This window comes from Kwoniella dendrophila, chromosome 3 (genome assembly GCF_036810415.1).
Source record: "Kwoniella dendrophila CBS 6074 chromosome 3, complete sequence".
Classification (NCBI taxonomy): domain Eukaryota; kingdom Fungi; phylum Basidiomycota; class Tremellomycetes; order Tremellales; family Cryptococcaceae; genus Kwoniella; species Kwoniella dendrophila.
Genome location: NC_089478.1, coordinates 2165210 through 2181998, shown reverse-complemented (window position 1 = coordinate 2181998; position 16789 = coordinate 2165210). Strand labels below are relative to the sequence as shown.

The 16789-nt window shown below is 35.7% G+C and overlaps 6 protein-coding genes across 6 annotated transcripts; 3 read left to right on the top strand and 3 right to left on the bottom strand.

Moving 5' to 3' along the window:
* Window positions 1-196: 196 nt before the first annotated feature.
* On the top strand, window positions 197-4813 carry L201_003090 (uncharacterized protein; the record flags this gene model as incomplete). Its single annotated transcript, XM_066218851.1, has 13 exons — window positions 197-1780; window positions 1862-2486; window positions 2561-2599; window positions 2668-2815; window positions 2897-2997; window positions 3060-3105; window positions 3180-3251; window positions 3311-3378; window positions 3450-3679; window positions 3769-3929; window positions 4002-4494; window positions 4578-4636; window positions 4723-4813. The coding sequence occupies 13 exons, from the start codon at window positions 197-199 to the stop codon at window positions 4811-4813; spliced, it is 3717 nt and encodes a 1238-aa protein (XP_066074948.1).
* A 320-nt stretch (window positions 4814-5133) lies between these two features.
* Window positions 5134-7122, bottom strand: L201_003089 (uncharacterized protein; the record flags this gene model as incomplete). Its single annotated transcript, XM_066218850.1, has 7 exons — window positions 5134-5187; window positions 5312-5926; window positions 6016-6138; window positions 6226-6325; window positions 6421-6588; window positions 6664-6872; window positions 7027-7122. 7 exons carry the CDS (start codon window positions 7120-7122, stop codon window positions 5134-5136), a joined length of 1365 nt encoding a protein of 454 aa, XP_066074947.1.
* Window positions 7123-8045: 923 nt separating this feature from the next.
* On the top strand, window positions 8046-10976 carry L201_003088 (uncharacterized protein; the record flags this gene model as incomplete). Its single annotated transcript, XM_066218849.1, has 7 exons — window positions 8046-8647; window positions 8732-8872; window positions 8983-9279; window positions 9344-9428; window positions 9509-9682; window positions 9776-10411; window positions 10527-10976. 7 exons carry the CDS (start codon window positions 8046-8048, stop codon window positions 10974-10976), a joined length of 2385 nt encoding a protein of 794 aa, XP_066074946.1.
* Window positions 10977-11678: 702 nt separating this feature from the next.
* Window positions 11679-12195, bottom strand: L201_003087 (uncharacterized protein; the record flags this gene model as incomplete). The annotated part of the gene is made up of 3 exons (XM_066218848.1): window positions 11679-11832; window positions 11956-12032; window positions 12112-12195. The coding sequence occupies 3 exons, from the start codon at window positions 12193-12195 to the stop codon at window positions 11679-11681; spliced, it is 315 nt and encodes a 104-aa protein (XP_066074945.1).
* Window positions 12196-13959: 1764 nt separating this feature from the next.
* L201_003086 (uncharacterized protein) lies at window positions 13960-15417 on the top strand (the record flags this gene model as incomplete). The annotated part of the gene is made up of 4 exons (XM_066218847.1): window positions 13960-14003; window positions 14087-14287; window positions 14396-14917; window positions 15045-15417. 4 exons carry the CDS (start codon window positions 13960-13962, stop codon window positions 15415-15417), a joined length of 1140 nt encoding a protein of 379 aa, XP_066074944.1.
* Window positions 15418-16100: 683 nt separating this feature from the next.
* Window positions 16101-16740, bottom strand: L201_003085 (60S ribosomal protein L25; the record flags this gene model as incomplete). The annotated part of the gene is made up of 2 exons (XM_066218846.1): window positions 16101-16200; window positions 16319-16740. The coding sequence occupies 2 exons, from the start codon at window positions 16738-16740 to the stop codon at window positions 16101-16103; spliced, it is 522 nt and encodes a 173-aa protein (XP_066074943.1).
* Window positions 16741-16789: the final 49 nt, after the last annotated feature.

Genomic DNA, 16789 nt, shown 5'->3' with positions numbered 1-16789 from the left:
TCACTGAATCATCAACACAGACTATCATAGACTAAATCCACGAATTCAGATAGTAATTCCTGCTCAAAATATTGGAATATCAAGATAATTGTTACAAGCATTCATGTCAAATAGCTCCCGTATGATACCGCTCGCTCAAAGTAATTAGCCTCATTAGAGTACTGAAACATTCATTGTACAGAAAAGATAATTCTTGATGGATTCTAATATCAATTATAATACCAATAATACTAAACCATTCAACTATACATCCACCAATACACCTTCACCGTATCATACATCACCTCAAACTATATCTGGTCTTGGATCTGGTCCTGGTACAGCTGGTACATCACCTCATTCATCTATAATTAATAGTAATATATTAAATCAAAATCAAAATCAATCACCCGCTGTACCAGCTTATTTGACTAGATATCCAAGTCATCCTACGCCTACTTTCGATCAAAGTCAAACTCATAATCAAATTCAAGCTCAAAATCAATTTCCTAGTGATTCCCCTACATCAAATAATCCACCAATTTCAACAGATAACAATACAAGGAACAATAATAGTAGGAGACCAACTATAATCACACAATTATCTAATCAATCAGACTTAGAAATGTATGGAGGTAGTAGTACAGGTGATTACGGTCAACCCCAACAACATCAACATCATCACCAAAATCAACAACATCATAATACTTGGCCCGCTTTACCACCAAATTCCTCCTCTTCTACTGGTAATGTCAATGGAGGTGGAAGAAAAGTAAAAGAAGATAGAGGTTGGAATAACGATAATAATAGTAATCGTGGTGAATATCATCAACATCAGCACTCACAACAGAATCAACCTTCTAATTCTTCATCATCAAAGAATAATAATCGTTATAATAATGATGGAAATCAACAACAAACGATGACACATCCACCTCCTCCTATACCATCTTCCGGACCAGGTAGACAGTCAAGTAATCAAATATTTCCTAGTGCGGGACCAACAGCCAAAAGAGGTTCAAAAGCATGTGTAGCATGTCGTAAAGGTAAAAATAGATGTGAATGGGATCCATCAGGTTCAGAATCTTCATGTAGAAGATGTTTAATTAATGGTATTCAATGTACATTTGAAAAACCTTCTGAAAAAGGCTCTAATAGTACGACAGGTGGTGGTAGAAATAGAACAAATAGTGTTGCTACACAAAATAATAATAATAATAATACAAATAATAATAATGGTGGGATAGGTTTAGATGGTGAAGCTGAAAATAGAGTGAAAGATTTAGAAAAAACCGTACATTCTTTAACTCAAAGTCAAGATCAAATTCAAAATGTTTTACAACAAATCTTACAATTGTTACCTTCATCTCAACAACAGAATCAATTACCCTTATCAACATCCTCAACGACCAATCTTCCATCTTTCATGTCAAACCAACATCATCAGCATCATCCTACAGCTGTTTCTACTTCTAGTATATTCGCAACTTCTTTATCACCTCCTTCGTCAATGTATAACAATACTTCTCAACACAATATTGATCAACATCAGCAGCAGCAGCAGCAGCAGCAGCGTTATTATAATTCAGGACATGATGGTAGGACAGAAGATCCAGTATTGCAAGCTTTTACGAATGTGAATAATCACAATAATGATAGAATGAGATCACCTCAAAATACCGCTACTGGTAGATCTGGCTTCAACGGGAATGGAAATGGAAGCAGGGATTATAATCAACAACAGCAACTACCTACTCCTGGTAAAAGGGAATTTCCAAAATTACCAGGTTTTGCACCTCCAGTGAGTTAATTTCTTTTAGATCCTGTATGGAATCCTGTTCATTCAACGGAATAGTATACTGATTTTTTATTGTATACATAGGCACATCAATTCGGTACATATGGTGTTATACCTTTACCTTCTGCACCACCTTCACCTGCACATTCTAGACATTCATCTAGATCATCTTCATCACATTCTGCAACATCATCATCTGCTTTACCTAGAGAAACTTTAACTGCACCTATACAAGCTCTACAAGCATTGGCCAATGCAGCAGATCAAATAGCAGGTAAAACTTCACCCGAAAACCAATTACTCCATAACAATAATGCAGATGAAGATGAAGAATTGGATATTAAGAATATAATAACTGATGAAAATCAAGACTCCAATCAAAATGGTAATGGTGGAGGAGGAGAAGAAGATGAAGGAGAAAGGGGTAGATCAAGAAAAAGGAAACGTACGGTTGGAGGAGGAGGAAAACAAGTTATGATTGATCCAAAATCTATATCATTAAGTTTAAGAGTTAAAAAGAAGAAAAGACCAGATCCAACACCAAGAAATCCCTTTCCTGATGTAGTAACAAAAGGGTTAGTAACTGAATTAGAAGCAAGAGAATTATGGGATATTTTCTTTAAAGGTTGTCATTATTTTGTTCCATTATGGGATAAATCTTATGATACATATGAAACGTTTATTGTTAGAACTCCTTTTTCGACTGATGGTGAGTTAATTTGTAACTGTAACTGAAACGTTGGAATCGAAGGAGTGCTGATTATTATTGTTGAATTGATATAGCTTTGTTAGCTGTTGCAGCCAAGATCAGGGCTGAGAACGGTAAGTTCGCTGAAACACAAGCAGTTAGGCTTCCTCTTAAACTGATACACTGTATTTGCGACATATAGGTCCGCTTGGCCAAACCTTCCAAAGATGTCTTGAAGAAGCCCAAGGTATAGCAAGATCAACTTTGTTTGGTCCTATCGTGCGAAAAGAAGCTGTAATGGCCATGTTGATATTAAGTGTATGGAGTCAGAATGGTTGGTTACCTTGCGGGTGAGTGATTGCTGTTGCAGTCTCTTCCTTTGGTATTGATAGGCGACAACGATTTGCTGATGGTTATCGCACATTTCACAGGCATGCACTGCGAATGGGTCTAGATATGAATTTGCATAGAGCTCTGGATAGATTAGCTAATAAGGATGAAGCTAGATCTGAGGCTGATGAGAGGGATCTAGGTGAGTTACCTATCTGTGAAACAGTACGTGCAGATGAACAAGCTGACAGCGAAACCATACAGTTGTTTCGGCACGTATATGGCTGAATTGCTACATGCATGAACATCTGTATGTCACTCTTTTACCTTATACGTCTTGTAATAGCGCTGTTCGGCTAATATGACGTTCAATCTTATATTCAGTGTCAGTCTGGGAACTGGCAAACCGCTACTACTCAGAGACGATTCATCAGTGAGAGGAGCAAGGGATTTATTGTAAGCGTCTTGAGCATATCCTATGAAGAGGCTATACTGATTCTGCGGTTAATTTTCAGATCACATCCTATGGCTTCCGAAACAGATATGAGATTAGTTGCAGGAGTAGAGTTGGTCAATCTACGAAGTAAGTAGTCTAATCGATCGGTCGAACTGTCATTCATGATATTGACTTCATTTGTTTCGCCAATTTTTTAGTACGTATATTGGAACATCTTACTCCATTACATGGTAAAATTGATTCAGCAACCATATCATTCGTTAAGAGGATGTTATCAGATTTGAATTCTTGGTATAAAGAATGGTATTCAATTCATCGAACTAGATATGAGGATGAAGATGTTCTGGTCAAATTGCTAGAGACTGAATTATGTTATGCTCAATTATGGACTGTTTGTGTTGCCCTCAGAGGTGCTCAATGGGACAAGGTGAGTTAACGATCCACAGCTTTAGCGAGACTGGTAAGGCAAATAATCACTCGGTACTAATGCTGAATGTCCTTTGCTGCTGTATTTAGCTTGCTCCTGATCAACGTGAACTTGCATTCCAAGCCAAAGATGCCTCATTCAGATGTTTAGAAATATTCCTTAGACACGAAAATTTCAGAAAACACTTGAAATACGCTACTCATGATCAACTGGTTTCTGTAGCTTTTGCTGCTGTCTTCTTACTCAAAATGTAAGTAAAGCATGCTTGTTTCTTGGCGACGCAATAAAAAAATTGATTGATACTTTTTTTTTCTCTCTTTAGTGCAATGTTATATCCTACAGCAGTTCCATTACCCTTTTTAATTTCACAAGTATCTCAATTAGCACATTTACTTTCAGCAGAATGTTTTGCAGAAAGATATGCATTAACCTTAAGATTAATGTTATCTAATTTCAGAAGAAAAACAGGTGCAATGTCAACTATGCCTGGTACACCTAGATTATCAATGTCTGCTGGAGGTAATGGACAACAAGGACAAACCTTACCGTTCACGCCTGCAGATAATAGTAATGGAAACGGAAATGTAATTAGTGATTTAGATGGTGGATTACAAAGTTTATTAAGTTTACCAAGTAATACTTTTGATAATTTAGATAATGGTAATAATAGCAATAACAATAATAATAATAATAATAATGGTTTAACAAATGAGTTTGGTGTAACTGATCAAATGTGGGATATGACTGGTTTAGAAGGTTTTAATTGGCCAACTGAATTTAGTCCTTCTGCTTTACCTGTTTGGTTACAGGATGGTGTAAGTTGATTTTTACATTTTTTTTACTTTTATCTTTGTGTTTATTTGATATATTTACTAATTTATCATAAACTATAAAATAGAATGTTACAGATTTGGGATTACCTGCAGATGGATCAGATTCATTGTTCCTACCGCCAGAGTGAGTGTTTTAACAAGGTTTTTCAAAAAGAGATATACTGTTCTGACAATGTCTTCTGATTTCCCATTTTTTCTAAAAAAAATTAGACTCGCCAATTTGTTCTTACCTACAACTGGACAAACTTTCGATCAATACGTTTTACCTGATAGCGGAGATGTTGGAGCAGAAGCTTGGTAGGAAGGTAAAGTTTGTGATATTAATTAAAAAACGTATATGAAACAATCTCTACAATCTTTCAGAAATGTCATCGAGCCCGAGAGTCGGCAGAACAAGGGTTCAACACAAACGTCTATATAATTTTGACACCTCGAAACCAGTACTTGGTATGCTATTAATGCATGATATATTGATACGATTATATTTGTACAAGGCTGTGATATGTACAATGTTCTTCCATTAGATGCCATCCTCGCTGTGTATCCAGTCGACTCGCCTGTTTTTGTTTTTGAGATATACAATTTCTGATAGCTGACCGCTTATAGCTCTATAGTCAAATTTCACCAACCTTGTTGAACCTTTGAATCTTCATCTTTTTCAGGTATCCAGAATGTCTGAAGTTATCAGGGAATAAAAAAAAATTAGAGAATTAAATCGTATTAGCTTTTTGATTGATTTTGTGACTGATATTGCTTTTAATTGAACATGGAATAAAGTGGAAAAGACTATCTAACTTACCAAATCTTCACCACCTACAGCAAACATTTGTAATCTATTATTAAATCTAACTGCTCTACTTTGTGATGATGATGGATTACCACTACTATTGTTATTGGTATTCCCTTTTAAAATTACTTTAGCTTTTAAATCAGGTATAGGTAAAGTATGCCATTTAATATCTGAAGGTAGTTTTTTACCATTTTCTAATTCATTTCTAGTTAATTTACCATTTCCATCTATTGGATTCAGATTTGAATCTTCCCTTGAAGGTGAAGAAGATAAATCCCAAAATAATATATCTCCATCTGCTGAACCAGATATAATGAATTTTGAATCTGACGTAAATGAAACTTCTTCACCACTTATTCCTCTTTTAGGAGTCGACAAAGTTGTTATTCCTTTTTGACCATTTTGGAAATCTGTTCTTTCTTTACCCAATCCTTGATGACCTATTAATCTTCTTAAAGGAATTAAATCAATAGCATCAATTAAATAATGTACATCACTTGATGTACCAATTAATAAATATTCTCCATTTGATGAGAATGACATGGAAGTAAATATTGGTTTAGGTGGTGGTATTGATTCTTTACCAAATTGTATATCGTTAAATGGTGTATATGCGAATGGTATCTGAAAACAAACGATTTAGAAACGAAAAACTCTTCACAATAGTATGTTCAGTTACTGAAATGGTAAAAAGTAAAACAATTCCAGCTCACCCGATCCATAGTATTCGTAGCATACATCATGATAGTTTGAGTTTCTGAACATGCAACAGCAAATATAATTCCTTGGTTATCAAATGCTGCTATAGCTGATCCGCCAACGTCATTTACTAAACCCTATGACATATAATAGAGGTATTAGTTATATGAGCTTCTTTGTGGGTCAAGGTAGTCACGATCCGATCATTATGATTTATAACTCACCTTGCATCCTTGAGCACGCAAATCCCATAATCTGACCGTTCCATCATCTCCAGCCGTAACAAACGTATCATCAACCGGACTCATATGTACTGATCGTACTCTTTCAACATGAAAGTTGGAAAATTTATCAGCATACATTTGTTCGAAGGAGTGCTTGAGTTGATAATTTAGAAATTAGAGCTAAAGGGTACTAACCTAGCTTGATGTCCTTTAAAATAAGCTAAATATTTGTTATCATGCATCGAATGATATCTAACAGCATGATCATCACCTTTTGTTGATGCGTGAACTATATTTCCTGCTTTATGTGTAAATCTAGGTAAATCAATACCATATTTTTTTGAATATAAAGGTTTGATTTTTCTATAAAATGGTTCAGTAGATTAGCCTCAGATTAGTTTGAGCATTAAGATTTTTCGAAGAACAGTTCTAACTCACTTTCCTTTCTTACAATCCCATAAAACAAACATATCATCATTACCTGCTGTAACTAATTTTTCACCTGAATCATCAAAACATAAACTAGTTATACTTTTCCCCGTTGAATTTGGTTTATTATCTATACCAGCTGAATTATTGAACGAAGATAAAGATGATGATTCTGGATCTACAGCATCTTTGAAATGTTTGGCAGGTCGGAATTTATTCTATCCATATATTAACCGTATAATATGACAATTAGATAAATTGAGTGATTAATAATGAAACAAGACCACAACAAAAGTCAAAAGTAGTGCAGGAAGTCAGCTTATGATTTTCATTCTCATTAAACCCCAACGATTCCAGGATATAGAAACTCACAATTATGTCCAAAGTCAATGGTACAACTACCGGTTTTACATCTACAGGTCTCGATGGACCTCCTCGAGAAGATGAAGATCCTATTCCAAAGTTCATCTGTGGTCCAAGATACCAAGATCAAAAACCCACTTTGAGTCGAACGTGATTGGTCTATTGATGGTAGCCACGACCTAGAAGATATTTGATCAGTGAAGGATGATTGGAAGACATGCAATGAAGAGGAAAAGAATGTAATATGACAAGATACACTAAAAACGCGTTTTGATAAATGTGGAGGTGATCCGTAAATTCACCGGACCTAAATTATCAATTATCATTAAACCTGTGTTCTTAAATCTGCATGAGTCTGGTCTGTATGCAAGAACCGACTGTCTTGCAATCTAGAAGAGGGTTGCTCAAGTCGATGCGGTATGACTTCAGAGCTTAGTCACAGGATTTGAGAATAGGAGACCCGTTCAGTCTAATCGACATCTTGAAGACATGTACAGTATGAGTTTCAGTTAGACCTTGTGATATATGCGCTCAACAATGCATTTCTCGACAATGATCGTCATGCTCCCGCTTCTTTCCTTTTGTACAGCGACATCAGTCTCATCTTTATCTTTGATCTTCTTCTGCTGGATAGCGGTAGTTCAGGATTTGTCATATGTTTTCATCGTTCAAAGTGCGCTTATATCACTTCTCGGCCGTTGATACAGTCCTGCTGGTGATCTATATCTTGCGGTGTAACCGAGACGGAACAGGCATAAGGGAATATCGGTGCCTTATGAGGACGAGCCGGTGAAGATATTCCCTATCAGTGCTCAATAATGCATAAATAAAGGTAAGGTATAAACATCAGATATGAATGACAGTCCCCTAATAGTACGATACTTTTTCCAGATATACCTGTGTGTTTGAACAACTCTTTTCGTTCTGGTGCTCATCTCAAAGTGAGAATCAGTCTACCTCTGTCGAATCACTCTGTGTTTATTTCAACCTCAATAATCAATTCGTGTCCAGGTAATCTTTCCTCCGACATGGATATAGACAAATCATCTTTACCACCTTCACCGAGACCTAAAAGAACAGTGAAAAGATGTTTAACAATATTTTGTATATTGATAGCTTGCGCGATCAGTTTAGTGGTGATATTCACCTTAGGTACAGCTGCACAAACTACATTACAATTCGTCAAAGATCCACATAAAAATTTGATATATAATAATGGTACGAAAATAAAACAAAATGATTTATCATTAGATAAATTAACGAGTCAACAAGTAATTAGACCATTAATAGAAACAAATACAAAATTCGATTTATTATTAACTATTTATTCTAGAATACCTAATGAAGATGTATTAAATGAAAAACAAAAAGAAGAATATCAAATTGAAAGTGAAAATCATAAATATAATAAAAATGATAAGAAACAAGATAAATTAAAGAAAACATATGAAGAAATTGAATATACACAAAATGAATTATCTATATCAGCAAAATCAGGTAAATCTCCTGTAGAAGTTAGATATTTACCTCAAGAACAAGTCATATTCCAAGATTTGGTTCTTAAAGATTTAGATTTGACTCATAGAGATGTAGAAACTACTATCAAATTTGATTTACCATTGAAGAGATTGTAGGTAATCATTTCTGTTCTGCATTTCAGTCTTTATGCATTATAATCAGTCTGACAATAGTACTAATCCCCCATAAATCATAGTTATGATCATTATTTGTACTCAATTGATGTAAGAGCAGCAATTGCGCTTATACCAAAACATCCAAATAAGTTAGAAAGATTAGAAGGGTATACAGGATGGAAACCTGAAGAAGCAGAATATTTACGTAGGATAGATCTCAAGTAAGTCTTTTTCCCATTTTCCTTCTCATCCTTTTAGTCCGCGAAAACTTCGACATATAGGATGTACCTGTTGTGCTTGAAGAGGATTTGACTAATCATGATCATGTTAGATATATCGAACAATCACCCCTCAATCCCAATATCGAGAATTCCACACTACACTGGGAGGCTTTAGAAACTATAACTTATGCTTTCCCATTGATTGAATTCCATAATCATGGCGATCCATGTAATTCAACTAACAGTAAAGAAGAAGAAGAAAACTTCGAAGATGATTTATTTGCTGGTATAAGAGATGAAGAAGAAGGTTCTGAGAAAGATATACCTTTTAATCCTTTTGCTGTAAAATCTACCATTAAAAGAGGTGATGATGTTAATGCTTCCTTGCAACCTCATATAGTTTCAAGGTATGTTATACCCATTCACATACTTCGAACTTGATTTTAAGCTGATGTATCTCATTCTCTTTAGATCTCATGTATACATAATAAATGAAACTAGATTATACGATAGAAAAGCTTATGATAATGCGCATAAAAATTTACGTAAATCTGCTGTAAGTGCCAATATAACTTTCTTACTTTGGTTATATCTATAAATACTGATTAGAATATACTGATTTGAAATCTGCTCTAGTGTGGTAAAGGGATGTTTGGCGGACAAGTATCAAGATTCTTATGCCAACGAACATTTCAAAGCAATGGTTATTGGGAGAATCGTTTTGTGTTGAAACCTGAAGAAGGAAAAAAGAACAAAGAACTAGCCTATGCACCTTATATAGGTGATTTACGTCATGCCGCTGGACCTAAAGTAAGTGGAGAATAACCCTTCAGCTAATCAGCTAAGTTTCTTTGGGATCGGTATCGTATTGAACATGTGTTGACCGTAAATGGTTTGCAACAGGATATCAAAGCTTTACCGGTAACAAGACATAACTGTTCAACTGATACTACTGAAGTCGATCCTGATTTTTTACCTGTAAATTTCACGTTGAGATTCTCGTCATTAACACCTGCTCGAGTGAATATATTAGATAATTTCGTCAATACGCATAGAGTAACACATAATGCCACAGAATATGAAGTCGCCGCTTTACACAGTGATTGGGAACAACAATATGGTTTATTTGGATCAAGAACTGAAGGTACACATCCAATTAGAAGATTAATTATTCAAATAATAAGTGGTTTAACTGCTATACCGATTCTAATTTTACATTTAATTTATTGGTATACAAGATCAACTACAATAGGTATAAATCATCCTTCAGTTTATTTTGCTATATCAAGTGTATTGTTAGGTGCATTAACTAATTTATCAGAAGGTTTAAAAGAAAGTGAATCCTGGTTAGATTATTTAACTTCATCTTTAATGTTTTTATTCGAAATTTCACCAGCAATTTTACAATTAAGAACTATTTCTCCATTTGAATTAATAAGAAATAAATATAAATTCACATTGAAAAGATGGAGATGGTCACATAATGAAAGAAATAGTATTAGACGTGGTACAGGAATCAATCGAAATATGTGGATTGGGGTGAGTTCGACGCCATTTATTCGGAAAATGACATTTTGTATATTCTAATTGAAGTGAATGAAAAAAAAAAAAAAAAAAAAAAAAAATGCTAATCGCTATATCAAAACCATATCAGGTGTTCATATTCTTATTCACCGCTATATATTTACCTAATCGATATTCATTACATTTCATACATCCAGAAATTGTACCTACCTCATCCAATTATAAGGACATATTAGCTGAAAGTAATAAATCATATTTAAGTTATCCAATTATCGATTCAATTTCACATACATTAATGACATTTTCATATTTATTACAAATTTCACATAATCAAAATCAACAATCATTTGCTGGTAGTTACGCTTTAACACAATATATGATTTTAATTTTTAGATTTACAGAATTATCTTATTTCTCAACTTGGATTGTCGGTAAATATGATTTAAAATTAGGTTTAACTTATATAACTCTAATTGAAATTTTGATAGAAAGTGTATTGGTTTATCAAGCTTATGACTTGAAAAATATAGATCAACAAAAAGCTGAAGAGGAAGAAGAAGAGATCAAGAATGAAAAGTGATAACCTTGTATCTTTTTAATTTGAACGCCTATTTGAATTGATCAATATTTCCATGAGTCTAATTAAATAGATAGACATTCAAGAGGATTACTCTCATATCAAGTAGAAACTGTAAAATAGATGAGATGAAACCAATTACCTCAATCACTTAAAATCGCTACATTTTGCTGTTACAATATATATACCTCTTTCATTCTCTTGCCTTTTTTCTCGCTGTTTTTGCTCTTGTCTCTCCAACTAAACCGCCATTCAGATTTAAACCATCCATCCTTTTCCCTCTACATTCAGACTACCATTCGTTTTCAAACCAAAAACAAAAACTACAGCACCCGGGATTCCCAAGTGGTCCCCCACCTTGGTACTAACCGAGCGATAGGTAACTTAATTGCGCCGAGCAGACGAGAGGCGATGTTTTATACCTTCTATGGCCGTAGATGAGAATCTGATCTGTTTGGATCTGTATATCGTAATACTTAAACTAAAATGCACATGAGGATAACATCCCTCAGAGAGAGCTTATAGCATGACCCGAATGAAATGGCTTATCTGTATTTCTACATATCCTAATACGAACTACAAAGTGCAATCCTGGTACAGAATGAAAACATCTTCAACTAAAAATACAATGGATACAGAACTTATCGAGAAGGATTAAGTGAACAAGACACGCTTCTATTACAATCGTTTGGACAATATAGGTAATCAAGGATTTCTAACTGTTAAACCTTTTTCATCCCATGTACCATAAGCTGGAGGTGGTGTACCGCCACTTGAAGTGGTTGGTGGTGGCGGCGGACAATATCGAGTATTCACTAGATTCTCATCTGTTGGTCTATTCTTGTAAAATTCCCATGCCCTGCCATTGAACATCACGATGATGTATATCAGTTTGTAGACTATCACTGGGAACCGATTGTAAATTCGTATAGAAAAGAGTGTCACAAAGAAGGGTGCAAAGAGTGATTTGTACAGTACTTACGGTGGATCAACACCACACCTGACTGATTTACTTGGTGGTGGTGGCGGTAAAGGTTTATTCAAATCTGGTCTATTTCGCTAAGGTAAATCATCCCTCAGTGATTCAGTATCTGAATTTCCCTAGTACCGACATTGGTCATCTTTTAAATGGGCTTACACGTATTGAGAAATCTCCTGCATAATGTCCACCAAATAAAGGACCATTATAGTCGTGTCTTGGAGCAGATTGTGATGAACCCATATTTAGCCACTTCCACATTGAGCTTGGTTTAGAATAGTATGGTTGACGTTGTGGTATGTGTCGATACTGATAATTGTTCTGTTGACATAGGTAGTAGAACATATACAGGATGAGATTTACAGGAAATGGGAATAGAACGAGGTTACGAAGACTGAGCAGATAAACACAACCTTGCCTATGGCTTATATATAACTTAGCCCATAGCGACTCAGCTTACTCCTCCTTTCATATTCTCCAGCCTTCAAGGTATACTGTCATGGGTTATAGGAAGGTCTTTTCGGTATGACGATACCGGTTATTCAATCGTTTTGATCGTAGTACCAGTACAGATCAATAAGGAGAAAGAGCAATCAAAGGATCCTGTCTTTGTTCTTTGTTTGAACTTACATTACAGTCAGGAGGAAATTTTTCCATGAAGTGATATACAGTACAGTAAATTTAAGGAGTATGCCTTCCCTCCATCGTTGCCTATGGAGTTCCGTTCAAGGTCATTGTTCCCGTCGCCTCTTGATGTATTTACTCATATTGTGTGTATTCGGGGTATTATTTTTCCAAGCTGAACATATAACGATCTCTTATCTAATCGGCGGGTCGATGACTAGATACGGCCGACGGGGAAACCGTACAGAATGAGCTATACCTTTAAATAATGACAATACACTGAATCAAAGCAGTTTTGGAAGTTCAACATTAATAACACATTGCTCATTATGTTATTGTATTTTGTACTGAAAAGTTTGTGAAGCTATACGGAATTCACAATCATTTAGATAATAATTTTTCAAGGAAGCCAGAAAGTAGGACCGCCACACTCGTCGGCCATCCCATCAATACGCTGAAGTCATTGTGGGATCTTTTCTATTCCTCGAGAGATGCACACAGTCTGATCACTGTTAAAACGACTTCCGCATATAAATGTATATGCATTGAGAAAAAAAACTCCAGATGTAAGTCGAACAAAATGTGCAGAACACTCAAAATGTCGAGAAGTCGAATATAATACAAGCTTTGAATAGAAAGCGTGATAATTGATTTATATGAATGCAGTAAAAATGTTGTACCGATGGGAAAACGAACAAAAATAACAAGTATCAACGATCTCTGCTGTGAAATGTTTCCTTGCCTATTTTCTCGTTAGTAAGTTCCATATTGGTACAATACGATGTGAGACACTCAGATTGCAAGCTATCATAGAGAGCGAATAATGTCTATGCATTGAATGTTTGAGAGATAAGGAATGGCAAGTGTTTGCCAAAGGGTTTTATTCTCCGGTCAACCGGTAAAACTACGTTAACGAGGAATTTCATTACAATACTTCTGCTTCTGCTTCTTCGAAAACATACATCTCTATCTTTGATTTTTACTACCTTCCAACGTTGTTTACGATTATCAGCTCCTTGTTTTCGATCGAACAACGAACAAACAGGGATTTGCGATTGAGATAACTTCTTTCCGATTATCATGGAGGATTTATGATACTGGATGATCCTTTCACAATCACAGATTACATTTTCACCGGACTCCTTAATTTTCAATATCACCATCTGTGTGATGACCTTCGTATGAACCATCAAAAGAGGAGATATGTTGTTGCATCGTTGGACTTTGAGAATACATAAATAGCTGAAGATCCCTCACAACTGTTTCTTGCGCCGTGCTTAGAACCAATATAAGTCGTAACCAATAAATCAACATCAAATAACTGGACATATTGAAAGCTCAACCTACTCTTGCATATCTATAAAGGCGTGATATCAACCCAATATGTGTATTGCATTCTTCACTTTGTCACAACCTGGATATAAACTGTAAGTACTCTAGATAACCCCCATTATACGATATTATGTTTGAGTTGATTATTGATATTATTGGTTGAATACAATGTTTGCAGTATTTTAGCTTCAAATCGAGACGAATTTTTAGCAAGGCCGACATCTCCGGCAAAATGGCATAACTTTTCGGCCCCTAGAAATGATAATCATGTTGTAGATCAAGTTCATGAAGCAGGCTTGGTACTTTCGGGTATAGATAAAGGTGCGAAAGATGGTGGGACTTGGTTAGGTATGACTAAAGATTTGAGGGTTGGTATTCTGTAAGTTGAAAATTCCTCCTACATCTCAATCTGCTCATCAATAATAAACGGTCTTTAAACCGATTCTCTCTGGAGCTCAATAACTCACACACCTCTCGATCTACATAGAACTAACGTTCGTCATACGCAACCTACACCACCTATAAAACCATCCACCAATCCACCTTCTCGTGGATTACTACTAAAAAATTTCCTTGCTGCTCCACCTACTTCCAAACTTCCCGTAGTACATGAATACCTTTCAACTCATCTCGATCCTTCAGCCGAATATGAAGGGTTCAACTTATTGTTATTCTCGTTATCAAAATCACAAGCAGAAGTTGGTTATTTAACCAATAGACCTGTACCATGTTTAACCGATTTACATATTCCTTCTTCTTCTTCCTCCCTTGCCCATGAAACGCAATCAGCGAAATCTAATAACGATAGCAGTCATATTGGTAGTCGTGATATTGAAAGTGACGATCATCATTTACCTGCAGAATGCTTCGGATTAAGTAATTCACCGATGAATCAACCTTGGCCTAAAGTTATTCAAGGTGAACAAAGAATGGTAGATACTTTGAAAGAATGGTCAAAGAATGATGAAAGCGATAAAGAACTAGTCGAGAGAATGTTTGCAGTTTTATCGTAAGTCTCACCGTTTTACGCCGACAGTGTACATCCAATTCTATTTCGTTACAGACAAGTAGAAACCCCTGATGAGAAAACCCAATAAACCTAGTAGACATGCTAAGTAAATCTGGTCGTTCAATAGTCATAATGTCCCAATACATAAAGACCTCGATATGATGTCCTCAACTACTATACCATTGTTCAATTTCCCAATCAGACCCGTTCAGTCAGAAGAAAAAGGTATCAATGGTAATGATAAGAATGAGAGCATAATACATAATCCCACTATACCAGTAGATTTACCTCCTAATCCTACTACTCCTGCTATTACCACAATTCAACCTGAAGATAAACCGAGGTGGTACGGTACGAGAACGTCCACAATCATAATTGTGAAGGATAACGGAGAGACAATCTTTGTCGAAAGAGATATCTTAGAATTGGATGAAAATGGGAATCCTAGAAAAGGTTCTGACGAGAGATGGGTGGAATTTCAAGCTGAGACGAAAGCATGATCCTAATGCTATATTAGTGCTGTTTGGTAACTCTATATCTAATTGATCATAAGCGGATGTCGTTTTAAGTGATTGTACAAACAGGCCATAGTTCATGCTTGGCTGGAAACTCTACCATGCTATGTGTCTACACGGATCATGGGAACACACATATATAAACATTGTATATCCTACTTAGATTGGATCATGTCATGTATCTTGTAAATGTCAGAGTTAATGACCTATCGTGCGATCAATCCCGACTATTTCGCATTTAGAAATGTAAAGATACAGCAGACTGAATTTTGCCCATGGTCTGAGTTTCTGCTTCTGGTGGACGATATTGATCGTTCCAGTCAGTAAAATCCTGCGCAAGTTATTGATGTCCGCTAAAATCACTCTACTTTGCTATTTCAGGTCTCACTTATCCAATTCCCGCAGCCGTCGATTTGGGTACTATTGGGTGCGTAGTCGTGGAAGCCATGCATGACGCCAAAATACAGAAGACGAACTCCTCTTTTTACTGAAAAGTGCCTAACACATAAGACCTATCAATTCCAAAGTCATATATATGAGAGATCCCAATCCAATATTCCTAATTCCCAAACAATCTAAAACCGTTGAATCATCGTTTAAATGAAACCGATCTGTTGGAAAATTCAAGGAGCAATGGTCAGTCACGGAACGGAATAGATAACGTAGCATTAAGTCCAAACAAGTAAATCAAAACTCACTTTGTTGGCAACTTCAAGAGCATCGAAATCGGCAGTTAATCTAACGTAAGCCTTCTTTCTACCGTCAGGTCTATATTAAAGGTGAAATTCGTCAGCATTAAACCCAAACGAGAATCAGATGTGGTATATGGCAGTGAAGAACGCAATGCAAAATAGCAAATAGTAGAATGAATGAAGTTCCAACTCACCTGATAAGGGTGTTTACTTTAGCAGCATCAACATCGTAAAGTTTTTTAACGGCATCTTTAATGTTTCTTTTGTTTGCTTTTAAATCTACAATGAAAACTAAAGTGTTGTGTTCTTCAATTTTTTTCATGGCTGATTCAGTGTTTAATGGATGTTGAATAGTTCTGAATTGATCCATTCGAGGTAAATGAGGAACGGATTTTCTTGGGTATTTTGGTGCTCTTGGTAATTTTAATGTGTTAGGTCTGTGGAATGAAACAGATGTTCTAACTTTTCTGACTGAACCAGAAGATGTACCTTTTAAAGCAGCTTTTTTAGCTGATTTAGCTTTAGCATCTTGAGGCTTAGCAGCGGCTGGACATAAAAAAGTAGAAAGAAAAACAGAATTGGTTAGCATCAACACAGTATGGTAATCCTTTCCCATAATAATATCCTCGCCCGGTTCAGTCTAGTTCAATAGGGTAAACCATTCT